We start from the raw sequence: 21,416 nt of genomic DNA, 5'->3' as shown, positions 1-21,416 counted from the left end.
ACAAAAACCAAAGCAATGTTAGAGACCATTGACAGATATTTCTCTCTCTTTCTAATAACTTAACACTTACTCCCAAATGGCAATTCAAGTACTTTTTAAATCCTGGGAAACTGGTTAATTTCTGATATTCAAGGTAAGTAAAGGAGATGGCCTCTGTAACTTTACCTTCATTTGAAAGGAACATGGCAGACTGTTTTGCTTAAGAAGAGAGATGTGGAGATAAGCAAATGGGGCCCTAATTTAAAGAAAAAGAAGGATCTTTGCAAATATAGAATCATGGTAAAATTATTAGAGAAATAGGATAGATTATAATTGAGCCTTAAATCTGTCTTTATCCTCTTAACCACAACTCCTTGCAGAAAGAGGAGCTCACAATTGTTGAAATGAAAGAATTTATTTCCATACAGAATGTATATTTTGAGGTCTTTGATCCATAAACACATGACTATGTAAATATTATGCAGTATTATATTTATTTTTTGGAGCATTTGTGCCTTGCTCAGATATGAGCATGCATTCTTTCTTGCCTTCATGACTTTTAAAAACTACTTCACCAATAACCAGTTACCAAAGCATGGCCAAATGAAATTTACATGACTACTGCCTAAAGAGCAAATATAAACAGAACTTCATAGTGATAAAATGGTAATATATTATTAGAGTTTCTCCCTCTAAAAATGTAAATCCCAAACTTGCCAGTTATAATCTTTGACCAAAAAATTATTTTTGAGAAATGTATTTCAATGGTTGATATATATCCCTCCCACTTTGTGAGGTGATTTGATGTGAAAGTATTACTAGGCATAAATTATACATGATGACATTTAAGTAACTTTAATGCTATGAGTCACACTCTGTTATTTCCTTTATTTCAGTTCTTGCTTACCAAGACTAATGTAGAAATCATTTCACTGATATGTTGTGTCCCAAGCAGCCAGAGGAAACTTTTGCACAGGCAGAAGAAACAAGGAAGAAAATCATTTAGATGCCAGAAAAGATAAATGAAGAAAAGAAGGGGGTAAGGAAGAAGGAAAAACAAACAATACCACTTTTACATAGGCTTTGATACACATACAAAACCAGATATTAAAATCATTAATTCATTAAAAGCTTTAGTATGAAAATGATAATGTAGGATTTCCTAAAAGGGGCAAAGTTACATAATAAAACAATGGCATTTAGAAAAAAATATTCTTAAATAATATGAAAATATATATCAGTGATGCAAATAGCCCCTTACAAGAGCAAGGAACAATTTTTGCCACGCAAACAGAAATCAGTACTAACAGGTCAACATATGCAAGACACACACGAGAGAAAAATATATTTAAATGAAGGAGAATAAAACTATTGTATACTACTTAATTAAATTCACTCTAAATTCTGAGAGACTTTGAGAGATCCTACTATACCTGCTAATTTGAAGAGAAAATCAAACTAACCTTAATTACTTGTCTATGTGGAAGCAGACAAGGGAAGAGCAAGAACTAGGAAGAAAAGTGAAGAATTATATTTGGTCTAAGGATAATCTTAACAATTCTACTTCCAAATTAAATTCTCAATCTAGGTACTTATCACCCTTCTCCTGGACTACTTCAACAGTCTTCCGAGCAAATCTTTGATGGCTCTCATATATTCACCAGACCAACTGTAGGCAGAGAAGTGGTTTTAAAACATAATGTAGATAGTCACTCCCTTGTTTAAAACCCTCAACCGCTTCCCTGTGCCCTTAGAGTTACATCCTAACTCCTCACCAGGGTCTTCAAGTCCCCTTGTTCCGGCCCCCACCCACCCTCAACAGCCTTTCTTCATCTCAATCTCCTCTCACTCAACTGAACTCCAGTCACACAAGCCTTAGGATATTTTCTAGAATATACCAAAGTCTTTGCCACCTCAGGAAATCTGGAAGACTCCTCTATCCCTACCCCTATTAGAGCAGGATTTTCCTCATCCCTCAAGTCCCAGCCTCCATGAAACCACCTCAAACATCCATCACGCCTTCCTTGACCACCATAGTTCAAGTAAATTTGCCCTCCTCACCCTCATGGGCACACTCTTTGATTCTTTCATAGCACATTTTAAAAATTCATGATTTAATTCATGCCTTTGATGATTTCTTTCTTATCTTCCTTACTACTTTCCTGCCTCCCTTCCTTCCCTTTTCTTCACCTTACTATTTTGACTGGGGATCACACGAAGGCAAATACCCCCAGAGCCTAGCACAGTGCATGGGGTGTGTTAGATGCTGGATAAATTTGCTGAATGAATTGAACTTTCAAGAAATGGCCAAGCTGGAAAGAACCTTAGGCCATCAGGTTGTAGTCTTGAGTCTACTCTTGATCCTCAGGCAAAACTAACATCCAGTTCTCTAGAGGAGAATGACCTTTCAAAGATACATTCCAGTAACTAATATCTTCTGAAGAAATGATTCTACACCTAAAATAAATCTTTGAATATACCTGTGTAAGCCCATTTGCTTATTCTTATAATAAAAAGTTGTCAAAATCTTCTCTAAAACAACAACAAAATTTGTACCTAATTACTTACAGCACTCCATTTAAAAAACCTCAATTCCTTTAAAATTTCAGTGAACTAAAATGATCAGATTTATCTAAGTTCTGAATATTGGACTTGACTCCTATAATGTCCTTTCCCTCCTTACCCAGGTTACATCCCATACATCATTATCGTTTTTCATCGCTAACAATATCTTCTCAATTTATGTTCTTCAAATTTTGGATGCCATTAATTTAAAAAGTATTATAGGGACTTCCCTGGTGGCGCAGTAGTTAAGAATCCACCTGCCAATGCAGGGGACGTGGGTTCGATCCCTGGTCTGGGGAGATCCCACATGCCGTGAAGCAACTAGGTCCAAGAGCCACAACTACTGAATCCTGCGAGCCACAACGACTGAAGCCTGTGCACCCTAGAGCCCACATGCTACAATTACTGAGTCCACGTTTTGCAACTACTGAAGCCTGCGTGCCTAGAGCCCATGCTCCGCAATAAGAAGCTATCATAATGAGAAGCCCGCGCACTGCAACGAAGAGTAACCCCCGCTCGCCACAACTAGAGAAAGCCCGTGCACAGCAATGAAGACTCAATGCAGCCAATAAAATAAAAATAAAAAATAAAAAGTATTATAATTTTGTTATTTTATGTAACATAAAGAAAGGAGTATAGGAGGTGGAGTCAAGATGGCGTACTAAGAGGATGCAGAATTCGCATCTCCTCACAAAAAGGGCACCTACCAGGCACCCCTGGGGGACCATGGACACCTAAGGGGATGGGAGGAACCCCCCGCGACCGGGTAGCATGTGGGGCGTGGGGGGAGTGAGGGGGGAGGAGAAGTGGAGGGAGGAAAGGACCAGCACCCCTGAGGGGCAGCTGGGGGAGGGAAAGGGATCCAACACCCGAAGGGGGAAATTGGGGGACCATTGGGAGGGCAGAGGATCAAAAGGGAGCGTGGCCAGGTTTCCCCTGCCCACCTGGACCCCCAGGAACCTGTTGAGTTCCCAAGCCTGATCCTCTGCACACCTAGGCCCCCTACAGCTGCGCAGGTCCTGAGGGAGTGGGAAGGAGGAAAGGGGGAGCAAAACTAAAGGCCCGACCTCTGGGACCAGCACCCCTGAGGGGCAGCTGGGGGAAGGGAGGAGTTGCTACACCCATCGGGACCCACCCACCATTAGAGGTCCAGCAGCGATGGGGGAGAACCGGGGGGAGATGGTGGGGGAGGGCCATGAAGGAACAAAAGGTAACGGGGCCAGTGCTTTCCCTGTCCACTTAGGCACCGGGAAGCCTGTTGAGCTCCTGGGCCTAATACTCTGCCCTCGGAGCCTCCCTCCTGCCACGCAGAGCCCAAGCCCCACCCTTACACCCCCACCCAGGGCCCCACCTCTATACTCGGAGACCCCCTCCAATGAGCTCGGCCTAAACCCCACCCACACACCCTCACCAGGGCCTTACCTCCAAACTCCGGAATTCCACACTCCAGAAGCCCTCCTTGGGTGATGCTTCTCCCATTCCACCAGGTCCTAAGCAGAGGCCCAGCCCCAAGCTTGAACACAGCCCCGCCTAGGCCCTATCAAATGCTCAAACGTCACCCCCTCACCTGCCTAGGTCCCGCCCACCCTAAACCCCACCCCTGCCTAAGTTCTACCCTGCCTAAACTCTGCCACCAGAGCCAAGGCTTTTTTTTTCTTTCTTTTTTCTTACTGTGCCATGAGCTTGCAGAATCTTGGTTCCCGGGCCGGAGATTGGGCCCGAGCTCCTGTGATGGGAGCTCCGACTCCAAAGCGCTGGACTAACAGAGAACCTCAGAACCCAGGGAATATCAATCAGAGTGAGGCCTCCTGGCAGTCCTCATCTCAGCACCAAGACCCAGCCCTATCCAACTGCCTGCAAACGCCAGTGCTGGACGACTCAGGCCAAACACCCAGTAAGACAGGAATACAGCACCACCCATCAAAAAAAAAAAAAAATTAAATGACAAAAAAATATGTTACAGACGAAGGAGCAAGGTAAAAACCTACAAGACCAAATAAATGAAGACAAAATAGGCAATCTACCTGAAAAAGAATTCAGAATTATGATAGTAAAGATGATCCAAAATCTTGGAAACAGAATGGAGAAAATATAAGAAACATTTAACAAGGATCTAGAAGAACTAAAGAGCAAACAAACAGTGATGAACAACACAATTACTGGAATTAAAAATACTCTAAAGTAATCAATAACAGAATAACTGAGGCAGAAGAATGGATAAGTGAGCTGGAAGATAAAATGGTGGAAATAACTGTCAGGGAGCAGAATAAAGAAAAAAGAATGAAAAGAATTGAGGACAGTCTCAGAGACCTCTGGGACAACATTAAACATACCAACATTCAAATTATTGGGGTCCCAGAAGAAGAAGAGAAAAAGAAAGGGACTGAGAAAATATTTGAAGAAATTATAGTCAAAAACTTCCCTAACATAGGAAAGAAAATAGTCAATCAAGTCCAGCGCAGAGAGTCCCATACAGGATAAACCCAAAGTGAAACATGCCGAGACCCATATTAATCAAACTATCAAAAATTAACTACAAAGAAAAGCAACAAATAACATACAAGGAAATCCCCATAAGGTTAACAGCTCACCTTTCAGCAGAAACTCTGCAAGCCAGAAGAGAGTGGCAGGACATATTTAAAGTGATGAAAGGGAAAAACCTACAACCAATATTACTATACCGGCAAGGATCTCATTCAGATTGACAGAGAAATCAAAAGCTTTACAGACAAGCAAAAGCTAAGAGAATTCAGCACCACCAAGCCAGCTTTACAACAAATGCTAAAGGAACTTCTCTAGGCAGGAAACACAAGAGAAGGAAAAGACCTACAATAACAAACCCAAAACAGTTAAGAAAATGGTAACAGGAACATACATATCGATAACTACCTTAAATGTAAATGGATTAATGCTCCAACCAAAAAACACATAGACTGGCTGAATGGATACAAAAACAAGACCCATACATATGCTGTCTACAAGAGACCCACTTCAGACCTAGGGACACATACAGACTGAAAGTGAGGGGATGGAAAAAGATATTTCATGTGAATGGCAATCAAAAGAAAGCCAGAGTAGCAATTCTCATATCAGACAAAATAGACTTTAAAACAAAGACTATTACAAGAGACAAAGAAGGACACTACATAATGATCAAGGGATCAATCCAAGAAGAAGATATAACAACTGTAAATATTTATGCACCCAACATAGGAGCACCTCAATACATAGGCAAATGCTAACAGCCATAAAAGGGGAAATCGACAGTAACACAATCATAGTAGGTGACTTCAACACCCCACTTTCACCAATGGACAGATCAACCAAAATGAAAATATATAAGGAAATACAAGCTTTAACTGATACATTAATAAGATGGACTTAACTGATATTTACAGGACATTCCATTCAAAAACAACAGAATATACTTTCTTCCAAGTGCTCATGGAACATTCTCCAGGACAGACCATATCTTGGGTCACAAATCAAGCCTTGGTAAATTAAGAAAATTGAAATCGTATCAAGTATCTTTTCCGACCACAACGCTATGAGACTAGATATCAATTGTGGGAAAAAAACTGTAAAAAATACAAACACGTGAGGCTAAACAGTACGCTACTAAATAACCAAGAGATCACTGAAGAAATGAAAGAGGAAATTAAAAAATACCTAGAAACAAATGACAATGAAAACATGACAACCCAAAATCTATGAGATGCAGCAAAAGCAGTTCTAAGAGGGAAGTTTACAGCAATACAATCCTACCTCAAGAAACAAGAAAAATCTCAAATAAACAACCTAACCTTACACCTAAATCAATTAGAGAAAGAAGAACAAAAAAACCCCCAAAGTTAGCAGAAGGAAAGAAATCATAAAGATCAGAGCAGAAATAAATGAAATAGAAATGAAGGAAACAATAGCAAAGATCAATAAAACTAAAAACTGGTTCTTTGAGAAGATAAACAAAATTGATAAACCATTAGCCAGACTCATCAAGAAAAAAAGGGAGAAGACTCAAGTCTATAGAATTAGAAATGAAAAAGGAGAAGTAACAACTGACACTGCAGAAATCGAAGGATCCTGAGAGAGTACTACAAGCAATTATATGCCAATAAAATGGACAACCTGGAAGAAATGGACAAATTCTTAGAAAAGCACAACCTTCTGAGACTGAACCAGGAAGAAATAGAAAATATAAACAGACCAATCACAAGCACTGAAATTGAGACTGTGATTAAAAATCTTCCAACAAACAAAAGCCCAAGACCAAATGGCTTCACAGGTGAATTCTATCAAACATTTAGAGAAGAGCTAACACCTATCTTTCTCAAACTCTTCCAAAATATAGCAAACGGAGAAACACTCCCAAACTCATTCTACGAGACCACCATCACCCTGATACCAAAACCAGACAAACATGTCACAAAAAGAGAAAACTACAGGCCAATATCATTGCTGAACACAGATGCCAAAATCCTCAACAAAATACTAGCAAACAGAATCCAACAGCACATTAAGGATCATACACCATGATCAACTGGGGTTTATCCCAGGAATGCAAGGATTCTTCACTATATGCAAATCAATCAGTGTGATACACCATATTAACAAATTGAAGGATAAAAACCATATGATCATCTCAATAGATGCAGAAAAAGCTTTTGACAAAATTCAACACCCATTTATGATAAAAACTCTCCAGAAAGTAGGCATAGAGGGAACTTACCTCAACATAATAAAGGCCATATACACGACAAACCCACAGCCAACATCATTCTCAATGGTGAAAAACTGAAACCATTTCCTCTAAGATCAGGAACAAGACAAGGTTGCCCACTCTCACCACTATTATTCAACATTGTTTTGGAAGTCCTAGCCACAGCAATCAGAGAAGAAAAAGAAATAAAATGAATACAAATTGGAAAAGAAGAAGTAAAACTATCACTGTTTGCCGATGACATGATACTATACATAGAGAATCCTAAAGATGTTACCACAAAACTACTAGAGCTAATCAATGAATTTGGTAGAGTAGTAGGATACAAAATTAATGCACAGAAGTCTCTTGCATTCCTATACACTAATGATGAAAAATCTGAAAGAGAAATTAAGGAAACACTCCCATTTACCATTGCAACAAAAAGAAAAAAATACCTAGGAATAAACCTACCTAAGGAGACAAAAGAACTGTATGCAGAAAACTGTAAGACACTGATGAAAGAAATTAAAGATGATACAAACAGATGGAGAGATATACCATGTTCTTGGATTGGAAGAATCAACATTGTGAAAATGACTATACTACCCAAAGCAATCTACAGATTCAATGCAATCCCTATCAAACTACCAAGGGCATTTTTCACAGAACTAGAACAAAAAATTGCACAACTTATATGGAAACACAAAAGACTGAATAGCCAAAACAATTTGAGAAAGAAAAACGGAGCTGGAGGAATCAGGCTCCCTGATTTCAGACTACACTACAAAGCTACGGTAGTCAAGATAGTCTGGTACTGGCACAAAAACAGAAATATAGATCAATGGAACAGGATAGAAAGCCCAGAGATAAACCCATGCACATATGGTCACCTTATCTTTGATAAAGGAGGCAAGAATATACAATGGAGAAAAGACAGCTTCTTCAATGAGTGGTGCTGGGAAAACTGGACAGCTACATGCAAAAGAATGAAATTAGAACACTCCCTAACACCATACACAAAAATAAACTCAAAATGGATTAAAGACCTAAATATAAGGCCAGACACTATCAAACTCTTAGAGGAAAACATAGGCAGAACCCTCTGTGACATAAATCACAGCAAGATCCTTTTTGACCCACCTCCTAGAGAAATGGAAATAAAAACAAAAAGAAACAAATGGGACCTAATGAAACTTAAAAGCTTTTGCACAGCAAAGGAAACCATAAACAAGTTGAAAAGACAACCCTCAGAATGGGAGAAAATATTTGCAAACGAAGCAACTGACAAAGGAGTAATCTCCAAAATATACAAGCAGCTCATGCAGCTCAATATCACAAAAAAAAACCCAATCCAAAAATGGGCAGAAGACCTAAATAGACATTTCTCCAAAGAAGATATACAGAGAGCAAACAAACACATGAAAGGATGCTCAACATCACTAATCATTAGAGAAATGCAAATCAAAACTACAATGAGGTATCACCTCACACCAATTAGAATGGGCATCATCAAAAAAATCCACAAACAATAAATGCTGGAGAGGGTGTGGAGAAAAGGGAACCCTCTTGCACTGTTGGTGGGAATGTAAATTGATACAGCCACTATGGAGAACAGTATGGAGGTTCCTTAAAAAACTAAAAATAGAACTACCATAGGACCCAGCAATCCCACTACTGGGCATACACCCTGAGAAAACCATAATTCAAAAAGAGTTATGTACCACAATGTTCACTGCAGCTCTATTTACAATAGCCAGGACATGGAAGCAACCGAAGTGTCCATCAACAGATGAATGGATAAAGAAGATGTGGCACATATATACAATGGAATATTACTCAGCCATAAAAAGAAATGAAATTGAGTTATTTGTAGTGAGGTGGATGGACCTAGAGTCTGTCATACAGAGTGAAGTAAGTCAGAAAGAGAAAAACAAATACTGTAGGCTAACACATATATATGGAATCTAAAGAAAAAAAAATGGTTCTCATGAACCTAGGGGCAGGACCGGAATAAAGACGCAGACGCAGAGAATGGACTTGAGGACACGGGGAGGGGGAAGGGTAAGCTGGGATGACGTGAAAGAGTAGCACTGACAGATATACACTACCAAATGTAAAATATATAGCTAGTGGGAAGCAGGTACACGACACAGGGAGATCAGCTCAGTGCTTTGCAACCACCTGGAGGGGTGGGATAAGGAGGGTGGGAGGGAGATGCAAGAGGGAGGTGATATGAGGATATACATATGCATATAGCTGATTCACTTTGTTATACAGCAGAAACTAACACAACATTGTAAAGCAATTATACTCCAGTAAAGATGTTTAAAAAAAAAAAAAGAAATCTCACACATTGAGAACAAAAAAAAAAAAAAAAGAAAGGAGTTTAATAGGGCACTCCATATACAGCTGGGACCCAAAAGTGGTTTGAGGTTAATAGTGCCCCCAGTGAATGGCAGAAGCAAACACAAATCCTTCCCGCAGAACTTGACTTCTCAATCCAGTCCCATAGCAACTGTTAAGATGGCTCTGACTGTAGGATTTATCTGAATTTCAGAGATAATGAATTGTGAGAGAAAAATGTGCATCTTAGAATTGATGAAATACTACATATTCTCTAATTGTTCATAGGAATGCCTTTTTTTTTTCTCTGAATTGTCATCAGGTACCTGGAGACCTTACCATACATTGTTGGTCTGCAGATCTTACTATACTGTTACTGGAATTCCTATGTAGACAATCATATCATCTGTACATAATGAGTTTTGCTTTTTGTTTTCCAACCCTTAGAGCTTTTCATTTTATTTTTATTTTTTATTCTTACTCTTATTTTTTCCTTCATTTTATTATGTAATACCAGTACAACCCTGAATAGAAATGATGCTAGCGGACATACTTGTTTCATTCATTATTTTAAAGGAATGCTTTTAACATTTTACCATTTAATACAAAGTTTCCTGTGGGTATCTGGTTTATCAGATTAAGAAAGTTTTTGTCAAGAATCATATGCAATTAATGCTTTTTCCTCATCCATCAAAACAAAATGTTTCTTTCAATCTGCTCGTGTGGTTAATTACATTAATAGATTTCCTAAGGTTAAATCATCTTTGCATTTATGGGATCAAGCCACCAGGTTCAGGATTTTTTTTAAATCTGATGATATTTTTCACATTGATTCATTTAGCTAATAATTTATCTAGATTTTCTGCATCTATGTTTTAGGTGAAACTATCTTACAATTTTCCTTTCTCATATACCTGCTGTCTGGTATGGTGTCAAAGTTATACTAGCCTCCTAAAATGAACTCACAACTTTCTATACATATTTTTCATTCTCACAAACAATCTGTGTAAGATGGGGTTATCTCTTGCTTGAAGTTTTGTTAAAATCTTGTCTGTAAAATTATCTGGACCTGGTCGTTTCTACTTGGTGTGTACGTATACGTAAAGGCAAGGGATGGAGATTTTAAACTGGATTCGATTCCTTTAATGATTATAGTTCTACTCAAGTTTTCTTCTTAAGAGAATTTTAACCTACATTTTTCTGGGATATTGTCTATTTCATCAGGATTTTACAATTTATTGGTATAAAACTGTAATTTTTAAAATAGATTTTAAAAAATCTGTAGCAATTTTTTCCTTATTCATTCTTATTTTGTTCCTCATTAAACTTGCAAAGGGCTTCCCTGGTGGCACAGTGGTTAAGAATCCGCCTGCCAATACAGGAGACACAGGTTTGAGCCCTGGTCCCAGAAGATCCCACATGCTGCAGAGCAACTAAGCCCATGCGCCACAACTACTGAGCCAGCATTCTAAAGCCCACGAGCCACAACTACTGAGCCTGCATGCCACAATTACTGAAGCCCGCGTGCTTAGAGCCTGTGTTCCACAACAAGAGAAGTCATCGCAATGAGAAGCCCTCACACTGCAATGAAGAGTAGTCCCCACTTGCCGCAACTAGAGAAAGCCCACGCGCAGCAACGAAGACCCAATGCAGCCAAAAATAAATAAATAAAATAAATTTATTTTTAAAAACTTGCAAAATACTACTTCATTGTTTATCTGTGTTTTCAAAGAATTAGTTTACGGATTTTTGTCAACTCTGCTTTTTTATCTTTTTTTCTATTAAATTATTTTTATGCTCTTATCTTTATTATTTCCTTCTTGTACTTCCTGTTCTCTGTTGTTCTTTTTCCAAGTCCTTTATGTGGCTGTTTGGTTCATTAATTTTCAGCAATTTAAAATTTTCTTCTACCAAACACCCTAGTGGTAGCACTGGACTTGGATTCATTTTTAATGCGAAATCCTCAGTTTTAGGAAGAGATAGCTCCCTAGTCCACAGAGTATTAGAAATTCAGACCCTAGCAGCACCTGAAGGTGAGCCTGAGACTTTGATTTCTATGGAGAGATGCTTTCCCCCAGCTCAAAAACTAGGTAGAAGCAGATAGGCTTTGTTTGTCTCCCTATGCTGGTGGATGCGTTCTTTTCCTGGTCCACCTTTCCACTGAGGAAAATTGGAAACAAATCCCAAGTTTAAAACCTCATTCTGGGGAGGGTGGGAGGGAGGGAGATGCAAGAGGGAAGAGATATGGGAACATATGTATATGTATAACTGATTCACTTTGTTATAAAGCAGAAACTAACACACCATTGTAAAGCAATTATACTTCAATAAAGATGTTTAAAAAAAAAGTTATGAAACAGATGTACAACATCATAAAAATAAAAAAAATAAAAAAAATAAAAAAACCTCATTCTGGGGCTTCCCTGGTGGTGCAGTGGTTAAGAATCCACCTGCCAATGCAGGGCACACGGGTTTGAGCCCTGGTCCAGGAAGATCCCACATGCCGCAGAACAACTAAGCCCGTGCGCCACAACTACTGAGCCTGCGCTCTAGAGCCCGCAAGCCACAACTACCGAAGCCCGCGCACCTAGAGTCCGTGCTCCACAACAAGAGAAGCCACCGCAGTGAAAAGCCCGCAGACTGCAAGGAAGAGTAGCCCCCGCTCACCGCAACTAGAGAAAGCCTGTGTACAGCAACAAAGACCCAAAGCAGCCAAAAATAAATAAAAATCAAACAAATAAATTTATTTAAAAAAAAAAACTTCATTCTGTGTCTATTCAAACATTAACTATTCAGAAAGGATTTTGCTGAATAATCTAAATAGTAAAGACCCCCCTATGACTCTCATAGAGTATTTTATTTCCCCAAATAGTATCTACCTCAACTGGTATGTTAGATATTTTGTTCATTTGTGGTTGTCTGTACCTGTTGCCTCCACCACCAAGAGAAGAGGGGTTTCATTTGATTGGATGTTTGCCAGGTAATTAAGCAAGACTTCACATTTTATTAGTCAGACATATTTTAAGGCAAAAGCAAAAACCTTAGCAAAAATTGAGATAGAGTACAGATACTACTTTCCTTTCAACTATGGTAGGTACATAGCCATCACAATTTATTCTCAGAGGATACCTCTGTGGGTATGAAATATATCATATGAACAAAGTGTACTCCAAACACATACGTACAGTTTAAAGAATATACAGCGAACACCCACATAAGCACAACTGAGGTCATTGTGCACAACTGAGCAAACTGTCAGACCCACAGATGCCCCCGGCCCCGTGTCCCTCTCTTATTACCAACTCCTCATCTCCCCCAGAGGTAACCATTATTCTGGCTTAATGACCCCATAGATCTAACACAAAATACTCATTCATTCTTAGAGAATCAAGAATTATTATGTTTCAGCCTTAAGGAATTATTTTATGTCACTAACGACCTAGAAGACTCTAGAAAATGCTTTGAATAAGCAGATATAAGAAGAGTACAATTAGAATCACAACTTTTCCAGAATATTACCTATGCTGTAATACATCCATGAAGCTACTTAAGGAAACATATATATCAGAGAGTACTCTTATAGTCACCACCGTCAACTGGAAGGGCATATAAGATGACAGAATTTAACACCTCTAACAACTTAAAAAAAGAGACTCACACCTTTCAAGTTCTTTCTTTTGTCCTCCAAATGCAATCACAGTTCTAATTGCCGCTAAGACCTCCTCAGCTACTGCTCCAGCTTTTGCATATGCCAAGAGTTCCTTATCAGTAAATGAAGAGAGTATCTGTTAAAAACACAATTGCAGATAATTTAAAATTTAACAATTGTATCTTTTGTAAAGGAAAAATAAATATATACACAACTGCTGCTTGTATGTTACTGTATATAAATCTTTTACTCATCTTTGGTCATCATGTCCTACTTTTTAGTATACATATTATAAGGCACTTCAAATTCTTTTTGGACTGAGATGGTATACAACAAATTAAGTTAAAATTTTTATTTTCTCACTATACCCCATGGATCCTCATATAAATAAATAAATCTGGGACTTTAAATCTCAGAAGGAGGTGTATACTATAAACCAATATAGCAAAAGGGGCAGTACATCAAGGAAATAGGGTGTGTACTCAACACATCAATTGCTAATTGTACTCTAGCTCAGAAATATCAAGGGAGGAGGCCAGAAGAATGCAGGGGACCAAGTACTGAGTAGTGACAGGACTTCAGGAAGCTTTCACATGCCGGGGAAGCAGAGTTCTCTTTGCCGATGTTTCTGAGCAATACGTTAAGCCACCAGGAAGGTCTCTGTTCTATGGACGTGCTTTGATCCTTCTGTTTGGTCCCTGAGCATTTGTTCTGTGGAAGGAACAGTACTGGGTCCTTTATATGCACAGGATCTCACTGATTCTTCTCATTTGCACAGTGAAGTAGGTATTATTTTCCCCATTCTATACATGAGGAAATGGAGGGATGAAGAGGTCAAGTCATTTCCTAATATGTGAAATATCCAGGATTCAAGGCTTCAAAGCATGAATTAACAGCCACTGGAGTGAATCTCTCTAAAACCAGCCACTGACATGTGGACCCCTCTGGGATCCCAGAGGGCCCTGTGATAAAAATTGGATCAACTGGCATGGGCAAAGGACTAAGGTTAATATTTTAACCTGGAATACCTGACTAGTCAACCACTTCACTAAGTATTACACACAAGCAATTCAAATAAAATTCTGAGTAAACAGTATTACACTCTTTCAGTAAATAATTTACAGCATTTGTGGACTCGTTTGTGTATGTAATAACAGTCTATTCCTTCATGTCATAAAAAGCTCAAAGTTATTTTTATTTTAATCGTGTATCTCTTCCTTTGCTGTGTGTGAAAGTAAAAGGAGCTATGATAGATGCAGGAATGGGTGGGTGAAGGCAAATGAACATTTATTAACTAGATTCTATGTGCAGATGTTGTGCTGTATGTACCTTCTTCTTTGGGACCCAAAACAACAACCCACTGATGCACTAGACCTTCCTGACCTCTCAAAGTGACCTGCCTAGGGCTGCCCCAGAACACTTGCCAGAATCACTCACAGCGCTGGGGCTGAGTCAGGGAGGTCATTGTCATTCCTGAACAAACAGGTCTGCATAATGCACGAGGTGCATACAATATGCTTTGGCTATTTTTCTCTGCTCCTTTGAAACCTCACCCCACAACTATCAACCACACCAGAGGCAGCTGACAACAGGAAGATGACTAGAAATATTTTTGAATTAGGAGTTTCAAAACATGCTATTTTAATTTATTGTTAAAGTATCAAAGTACCATTCTAATTGATTCAATATACCTGGCTTCTCTACGACCTTCCATAACTATAAGCATATGATTAGGCAAGACTATGGTAGACTCTTCATTAAGTGTTTTGTTTTGTTCTTTGTTTTTTAAGATACCATGCCTGTTGAAAGAAAAAAACCTCCAAAATATTCTGAGGGATATGGAAAGCCAACTTGCTATTCCTCTAATATAAAATAATAGAATGGTGACACTTCACAATTACCCACATAAACTATATAAAATATCACTAACTCATCCCTTATTCCAAAGGCAGTTAATTTCTTAACAAGGCCTAAATGTATTAGTGCAAGACACATGAAATTGTTATTCCTGTTAAGTTAAAATCTAATATAGGCCACTTTATATTGTTCAAATTAATATATTCAGAAGCAACAGTTTTGACCACTACAGATGTTTTGACCTTCATCTTCGTCCCTTTTTTCCAATTCTCAATGTAGGTTGTTTTTGTTTTTTTTTTTTTAAATGGGAATTATTTATTTATTTATTTTTGGCTGTGTTGGGTCTTCGTTTCTGTGCGAGGGCTTTCTCTAGTTGCAGCAAGTGGGGACCACTCTTCATCGCGGTGCGCGGGCCTCTCATCATCGCGGCCTCTCTTGTTGCGGAGCACAGGCTCCAGACGCGCAGGCTCAGTAATTGTGGCTCACGGGCCCAGTTGCTCCGCGGCATGTGGGATCTTCCCAGACCAGGGCTCGAACCCGTGTCCCCTGCATTGGCAGGCAGATTCTCAACCACTGCGCCACCAGGGAAGCCCTCAATGTAGGTTTTTGTTTTATTTTGTTTGCGATAATTTATACATGGTTTATTTTTTTAAACTTGTTATTTTGAGATAATTGTAGACATAAAAGCAGTCATAAGAAACAATACAGTCGGAGCCCATATTCCCTTCATCTAGTGTTCCCCAAATAATAACACCTTCAAAACTTCAGAACAATATCACAGCCAGAAATTTAACATTTATTAATCCATCAACGTTATTCAGATTTACCAGTTTTACATGCACTCGTGTGTGTGTGTGTGTGTGTGTGTGTGTGTGTGTGTTTAGTTCCAAGCAATGTTATCACCTATGTAGATTCGTATGACTACAGTCATGATACCGAACAATTCCATCACAAGGATCCCTCGGTGCTACTTTTTGTAGTCACAGCCACTTCCTTCCCTACTCCTCACTTCTCCCCTCCCCACCATCCCTAAGCCCTGAAAACCGCTAATTTGCTCTATCTATAATTTCGTCATTTCAAGAATACTATATAAATGGAGTCATAAGGTATTTGACCTTTTGGGATTGGCTTTTTTCACCAAGTACAAATCTCTAGAGACTCATCCAGGTTGGTGTGTGTATATCAATACTTCTTTTTATCACTGGATAGTACCCATAGTATGGATGCACCACAGTTGTTTAACCATTTAACCTGTTGAAGAATATCTGGGGTTGTTTCAGTTTGGGGCTATTACTAATAAAGCTGCTATAAACATTTGACTATAGATTTTTACATGAACATGATTTTCTTTTCACTTAGATAAATGCCCAGTACAATTTGCTGGATTGTATGGTAATTGCATATTTAGTTTTTATAAGAAACTGCAAACTATTTTTCAGGTTGCTGTACCATTTTACATTCCCACCAACAATCTATGAGTGATCCTGTTTCGCTGCATCTCAGCAGCATTGGGTGTTTCACTATTTTTTAGTTTAGCCATTTTGGTAGATGTATAATGATATCTCATTGCAGTTTAATTTGCTTTTCACTGATGGCTAATGATGCTAAACTATCTTTCATGTGCTTACCTGCTTTGTGTATATCCTCTCTGATGAAATGTCTGTTCATGTCCTTTGCCCAGTCTCTAATTGGTTTATTTGGGTTTGTTTTTTTTTTTTACTATCGAATTTTAAGCGTTCTTTATATCTATATTATAGTCGATACTAGTCCTTTGTCAGATATATGATTTTCATATTATTTTTTTCCTAGTGTGTAGCTTGTCTTTTCATCCCCTTTACATGGCTTTCAGAGAGCAAAAGCTATAAATTTTGACGAAGTCTAATTTATAATTTCTTTTTAAGGATCAAGCTTTTAGTATCAAATCTAAGAACTCTTTGCCTAGGCCTAGATCCCGAAGGTTTTCTATTTTCTTTCTAAAAGTTTTATAGCTTTACATTTTACATATAAGTCCACAATCCATTTTTAGTTAATTTTTGTGTAGAGTGTGAAGTTTAGGATGAAGTTTTGGTCTTTTTTCTTTAACCTCTGGATGTCCAATTGTTCCAGCACTATTTTCTGAAAAGACCTTTCTTCTGCCATTGAATTGCTTTCGTACCTTAATCAAACATCAGCTGGGCATATTTGTCTAAGTATATTTCTGGGTTCTCTATTGTTTCATTGATCTATATGTCTATCCCTCTACCAATATACTATAGCTATATAGTAAGTTTTAGTATCAGCTAGACATATTCCTCTCACGTTAATCTTGTCAAAATTGTTTTAGCTATTCTAGAGCCTGTATCTTTCCATATAAATTTTAAAATAAACTTGCTTACCTATGTCCACAAAAAAACCTTTCTGGAATTTTTTATAGGAAATGCCTTAAACCTACAGATCAGTTTGAAAAAAGAAATCAGCATTTTACTGTGTTCAGTCTTCTAATCCATGAACACACTATGTCTCTCCATTTATTTAGCCTTGATTTCTTTCATCACATTTAATAATTTTCAGCATACAGATCCTATATATGTTTTGTGAAATGTACACGTAAGCATTTCATTTTACTTGGAGTGACTCTAAATGGTATTAATTTTAATTTAACATTTAAATATTGGTTTATGCATGTTCATTGTTAGTATGTAGAAATGCAATTGATCTGGTATCCTCTGACCTTTCCAAACTCAGTTATTAGTCCTAGGAAATTGTTTGTAGATTCCTTGAGATTTTCAACTTAGAAAATTACATTATCTATAGTTTTATTTCTTCCTTTCTCATCTATAGGCCTTTAATTTCTTTTTCTTGCCTTATTGCAGTGGCTAGAAGTTCCAGTACTTTGTTGAAACAGTGGTGAGCATGGCCTTCCTTATCTTCCTGATTTCCAATTTTTTTTTTTAAACTGAAGAGAGGGGTTGTTTATTTATTTATTTATGACTGTGTTGGGTCTTCGTTTCTGTGCAAGGGCTTTCTCTAGTTGTGGCAAGCGGGGGCCACTCTTCATCACGGTGCGTGGGCCTCTCACTATCGCGGCCTCTCTTGTTGCGGAGCACAGGCTCCAGACGCGCAGGCTCAGTAATTGTGGCTCGCAGGCCCAGCTGCTCCGCGGCATGTGGGATCTTCCCAGACCAGGGCTTGAACCCATGTCCTCTGCATTGGCAGGCGGATTCTCAACCACTGCGCCACCAGGGAAGCCCCTTATTTCCAATCTTAAGGGGAAAACATTAAATCTTTCACTATTAAGCATGATATTAGCTGTAGAGTTTTTACAGATGATCTTCATCAAGTTGAGGTAATATCTTTCTATTCTTCACTTCCTGAGAGTTTTTTGTTTTCATCATCAATGTGTGTTAGATACTGTCAAATGTTTTTTCTCTGTCAACTGATATGATCACACAGGTTTTCTTCTTTAGCTTATTGATATGGTAGATAACATGGATTGATTTTTCAAATGTTGAAGCAGCCTTGCATAGCTGAAACAAATTCCACCTGGTCATGGTACATTATTCTTTCTATACCTTGCCAAATCTGGTTTGCTAATATGTTATTGAAGAATTTTTATTCTTAGTCCATGAAAGATACTGATCTTTTTTTTTTTTTTTTTTGTATTGACTTTGTCTGGTTTTGGTATCAGGTTAATACTGGTTTCATAAAATGAGCTGGGAAGCATTCCTGCTTTTGGGGGAAAGAAGAAAAAGTCTTCTTTCTTCTGGGGGAGATTGTATAAAATTGGTGTTAATTCTTCTTTAAATGTCTGGTAAATCTTTCCAGTAAAATCATCCATGCCTGGAGAATTCTTTCTCAGGAGCGTTGAAGTTACAAAATAAATTTCTTTAATGATTATAGGGCTATGCAGATTGTCTATTTCATCTTAGTTGAATTTTGGTAGTTTGTAGTTATCAAGGAGTTGATCTCTAAGTTTTCGAATTTATGAGTATAAAGTTTTTTGTAATATTTCCTTTACCTTTTTAATATCTGTGGGATTTGTAGTAATATTCTGTATTTCAGTCTTGATATTGTGATTTGTCTTCTTTTTGTCTATCTTGCTAATTTTATTGATTTTTTTATTTGAAGAACGAACTTTCTGTTTCCTTGATTTTCTCTATTACTTTCCTATTTTCAAGTTCAGTGATTTCTGCTCGTACCTTTATTGTTTCCTTATTCTGCTTGCTTTTGTTTTATTTTGCTCTTCTTTTTTCTAGTTTCTTGAGGTAGGAACTTATACTATTGATTTTAGATCCTTGCTCATTTCCAATGTAGATATTTAATGCTATAAATTTCTCTCAACACTTCTTTAGCTGCATCCAAATATTTTGGTATTTTATGGTTTTGTTTTCATTCAGTTATATGTTTTTTCTTTGAAACTTCTTTTACAATCCATGGATTATTTTAAAATGTATTGTTTACCAAATATTTAGAGACTTTCTCAGTGTTGTTATTTGTTTCTACTGGGATACCACTGTAGTCATAGAAAACACCTGATGGTTTCAATTCTTTTCAATTTGTTGAGGTTTGTTTTACAGCCCAGGATATGATTTATATTGGTGAATGTTTAATGTGTATCCTACTGTTGTTGGGTACAATGTTTTATAAACGCCAATTAGATCCTATTGGTTGACTGTGTTGGTCAGATCTTCTATAGTCTAGCTGATTTTTTGTCTAGTAGTTCTATCAATGCTGAGCAAGGATAATAAAATAATTGTGGTTTTTCTATTTCTCCCTTCAATGTTCTCAGTTTTTGCTTCATTTATTTTGAGTCTTTGTTACTTGGTGCATACATATTTAGAATCATTATGTCTTCCTAGTGGAATGATCCCTATTATCATTATGTAATGTTCCTCTTCTTTGTAGTAATTTTCTTTGTTCTGAAGTTTATATTATCAGATATTAATATAGCCATTCCCTAAAAAAAATAATGTTTGCATGTATATCTTTTTCCATCCTGTTACTTCCCTCTACCTATGTTGTTGAATTTGAAGTTTCTTGTAGGCAGCAGATAGTTGGTAGGGCATGATTTTTAAATCAACTCTGCCAATTTCTTTTTTGATTTGTATATTTTAACTATTTACATTTAAGGTAATTAATATGTGAGCGGTTAAGTTTACCATTTTAGTATCTGTTTTCTATATATTTCCTCTGTTTCTCATTCCTCTGCTTCTCTTTTCTTGCCTTCCTGAGAGTTACTTGATCAAGTTTTAGGATTCCATCTTGATTTATTTATAGTGTTTTTGAATATATCTTTTTGCTTCGGTTTTGTAATGGTTGTTCTGGATATTATAATATTCATATGTGACTTATAAAAATCAACATTTTACCACTTATAATTTTTGGTTCAATCATCAAATATGATTTAGAAATCTCCTGGAGAAAGAAAAGCCCAAATTTCTGTTCTTTCTGTTGTTCCTTTTCCCTTCCTGATGCTCCAGTATTTCTTATATCACTTCCCTTCTGTTTGAAGAACTTCACTTAGCCAGTCTTTAATAGGAGGTATGCTAATGGAAGGTTCTTCTATAGTTTTCCATGATCTGAGAATGTTTTTATTTCCCCACCATTCCTGAAAAATACTTTTACCAAGTATTCAGTTGACAGTTCTTTTAAGTACTTGAAAAATATTTTGCCACTTCCTTCTGGTCTTTTGTGGTTTCAGATGAGAAACATATTGTCATTCAAATTGGTGTTCCTTAGTAGGTAATGTGTTGTTGCTCTTTAGCTGCTTTTAATTTTTTTGTCTTTAGTTTTCAGTAATTTAATTACGATTTGTTTAATCATGGATTTCTTTGAGTTTATCCTGTTTAAGGTTAGCTTAGCTTCTTGGAGCTCAAGGTTTTTTGGGGTTTTTTAAATTTTTGGCTGCATTGGGTCTTCGTTGCTGCATGCGGGCTTTCTCTAGTTGTGTCGAGCAGGGGCTACTCTTCATTTCGGTGCGCAGGCTTCTCATTGTGGTGGCTTCTCTTGTTGTGGAGCACAGGCTCTAGGTGTGCGGGCTTCAGTAGTTGTGGCTCACAGGCTCTAGAGTACAGGCTCAGTAGTTGTGGCACATGAGCTTAGCTGCTCCGCAGCACGTGGGATCTTCTCCGACCAGGGATCAAACCCGTGTCCCCTGCATTGGCAGGCACATTCTTAACCACTGCGCTACCAGGGAAGTCCCGCACCTGAAGGTTTGTCTTTCACAAATCTTGGAAATTTTCAGCGATTATTTCTTCCAATACTCCATCAGCCTTACTTTTCTCCTTTCTTTTGGGACTCTGATGGTAACAAATATTCTATCTTTTGTAATTGTCCAACGGGTGC

The 21,416-nt window shown here is 37.8% G+C and overlaps 1 protein-coding gene across 3 annotated transcripts in view; it reads right to left on the bottom strand.

Annotated features, from left to right (window-relative positions):
• The window catches only part of ABCB1 (ATP binding cassette subfamily B member 1), a 116,302-nt gene that overhangs the window by 53,746 nt on the left and 41,140 nt on the right, over window positions 1-21,416 (bottom strand). For 2 of the 3 annotated variants that reach the window (XM_007170299.2, XM_057549499.1), the window contains one exon: window positions 13,247-13,371. The exons of the other annotated variant lie outside the window; for it this stretch is intronic. In XM_007170299.2, coding sequence (XP_007170361.2) covers window positions 13,247-13,371 — 125 coding nt within the window. The remainder of the gene's footprint in view (window positions 1-13,246; window positions 13,372-21,416) is intronic. 3 annotated transcript variants of the gene reach the window in all.

Source organism: Balaenoptera acutorostrata, chromosome 7 (assembly GCF_949987535.1).
Source record: "Balaenoptera acutorostrata chromosome 7, mBalAcu1.1, whole genome shotgun sequence".
Classification (NCBI taxonomy): domain Eukaryota; kingdom Metazoa; phylum Chordata; class Mammalia; order Artiodactyla; family Balaenopteridae; genus Balaenoptera; species Balaenoptera acutorostrata.
Note: the sequence above shows the minus strand (reverse complement) of the source record. Positions and strands in the feature narration are given on the sequence as shown.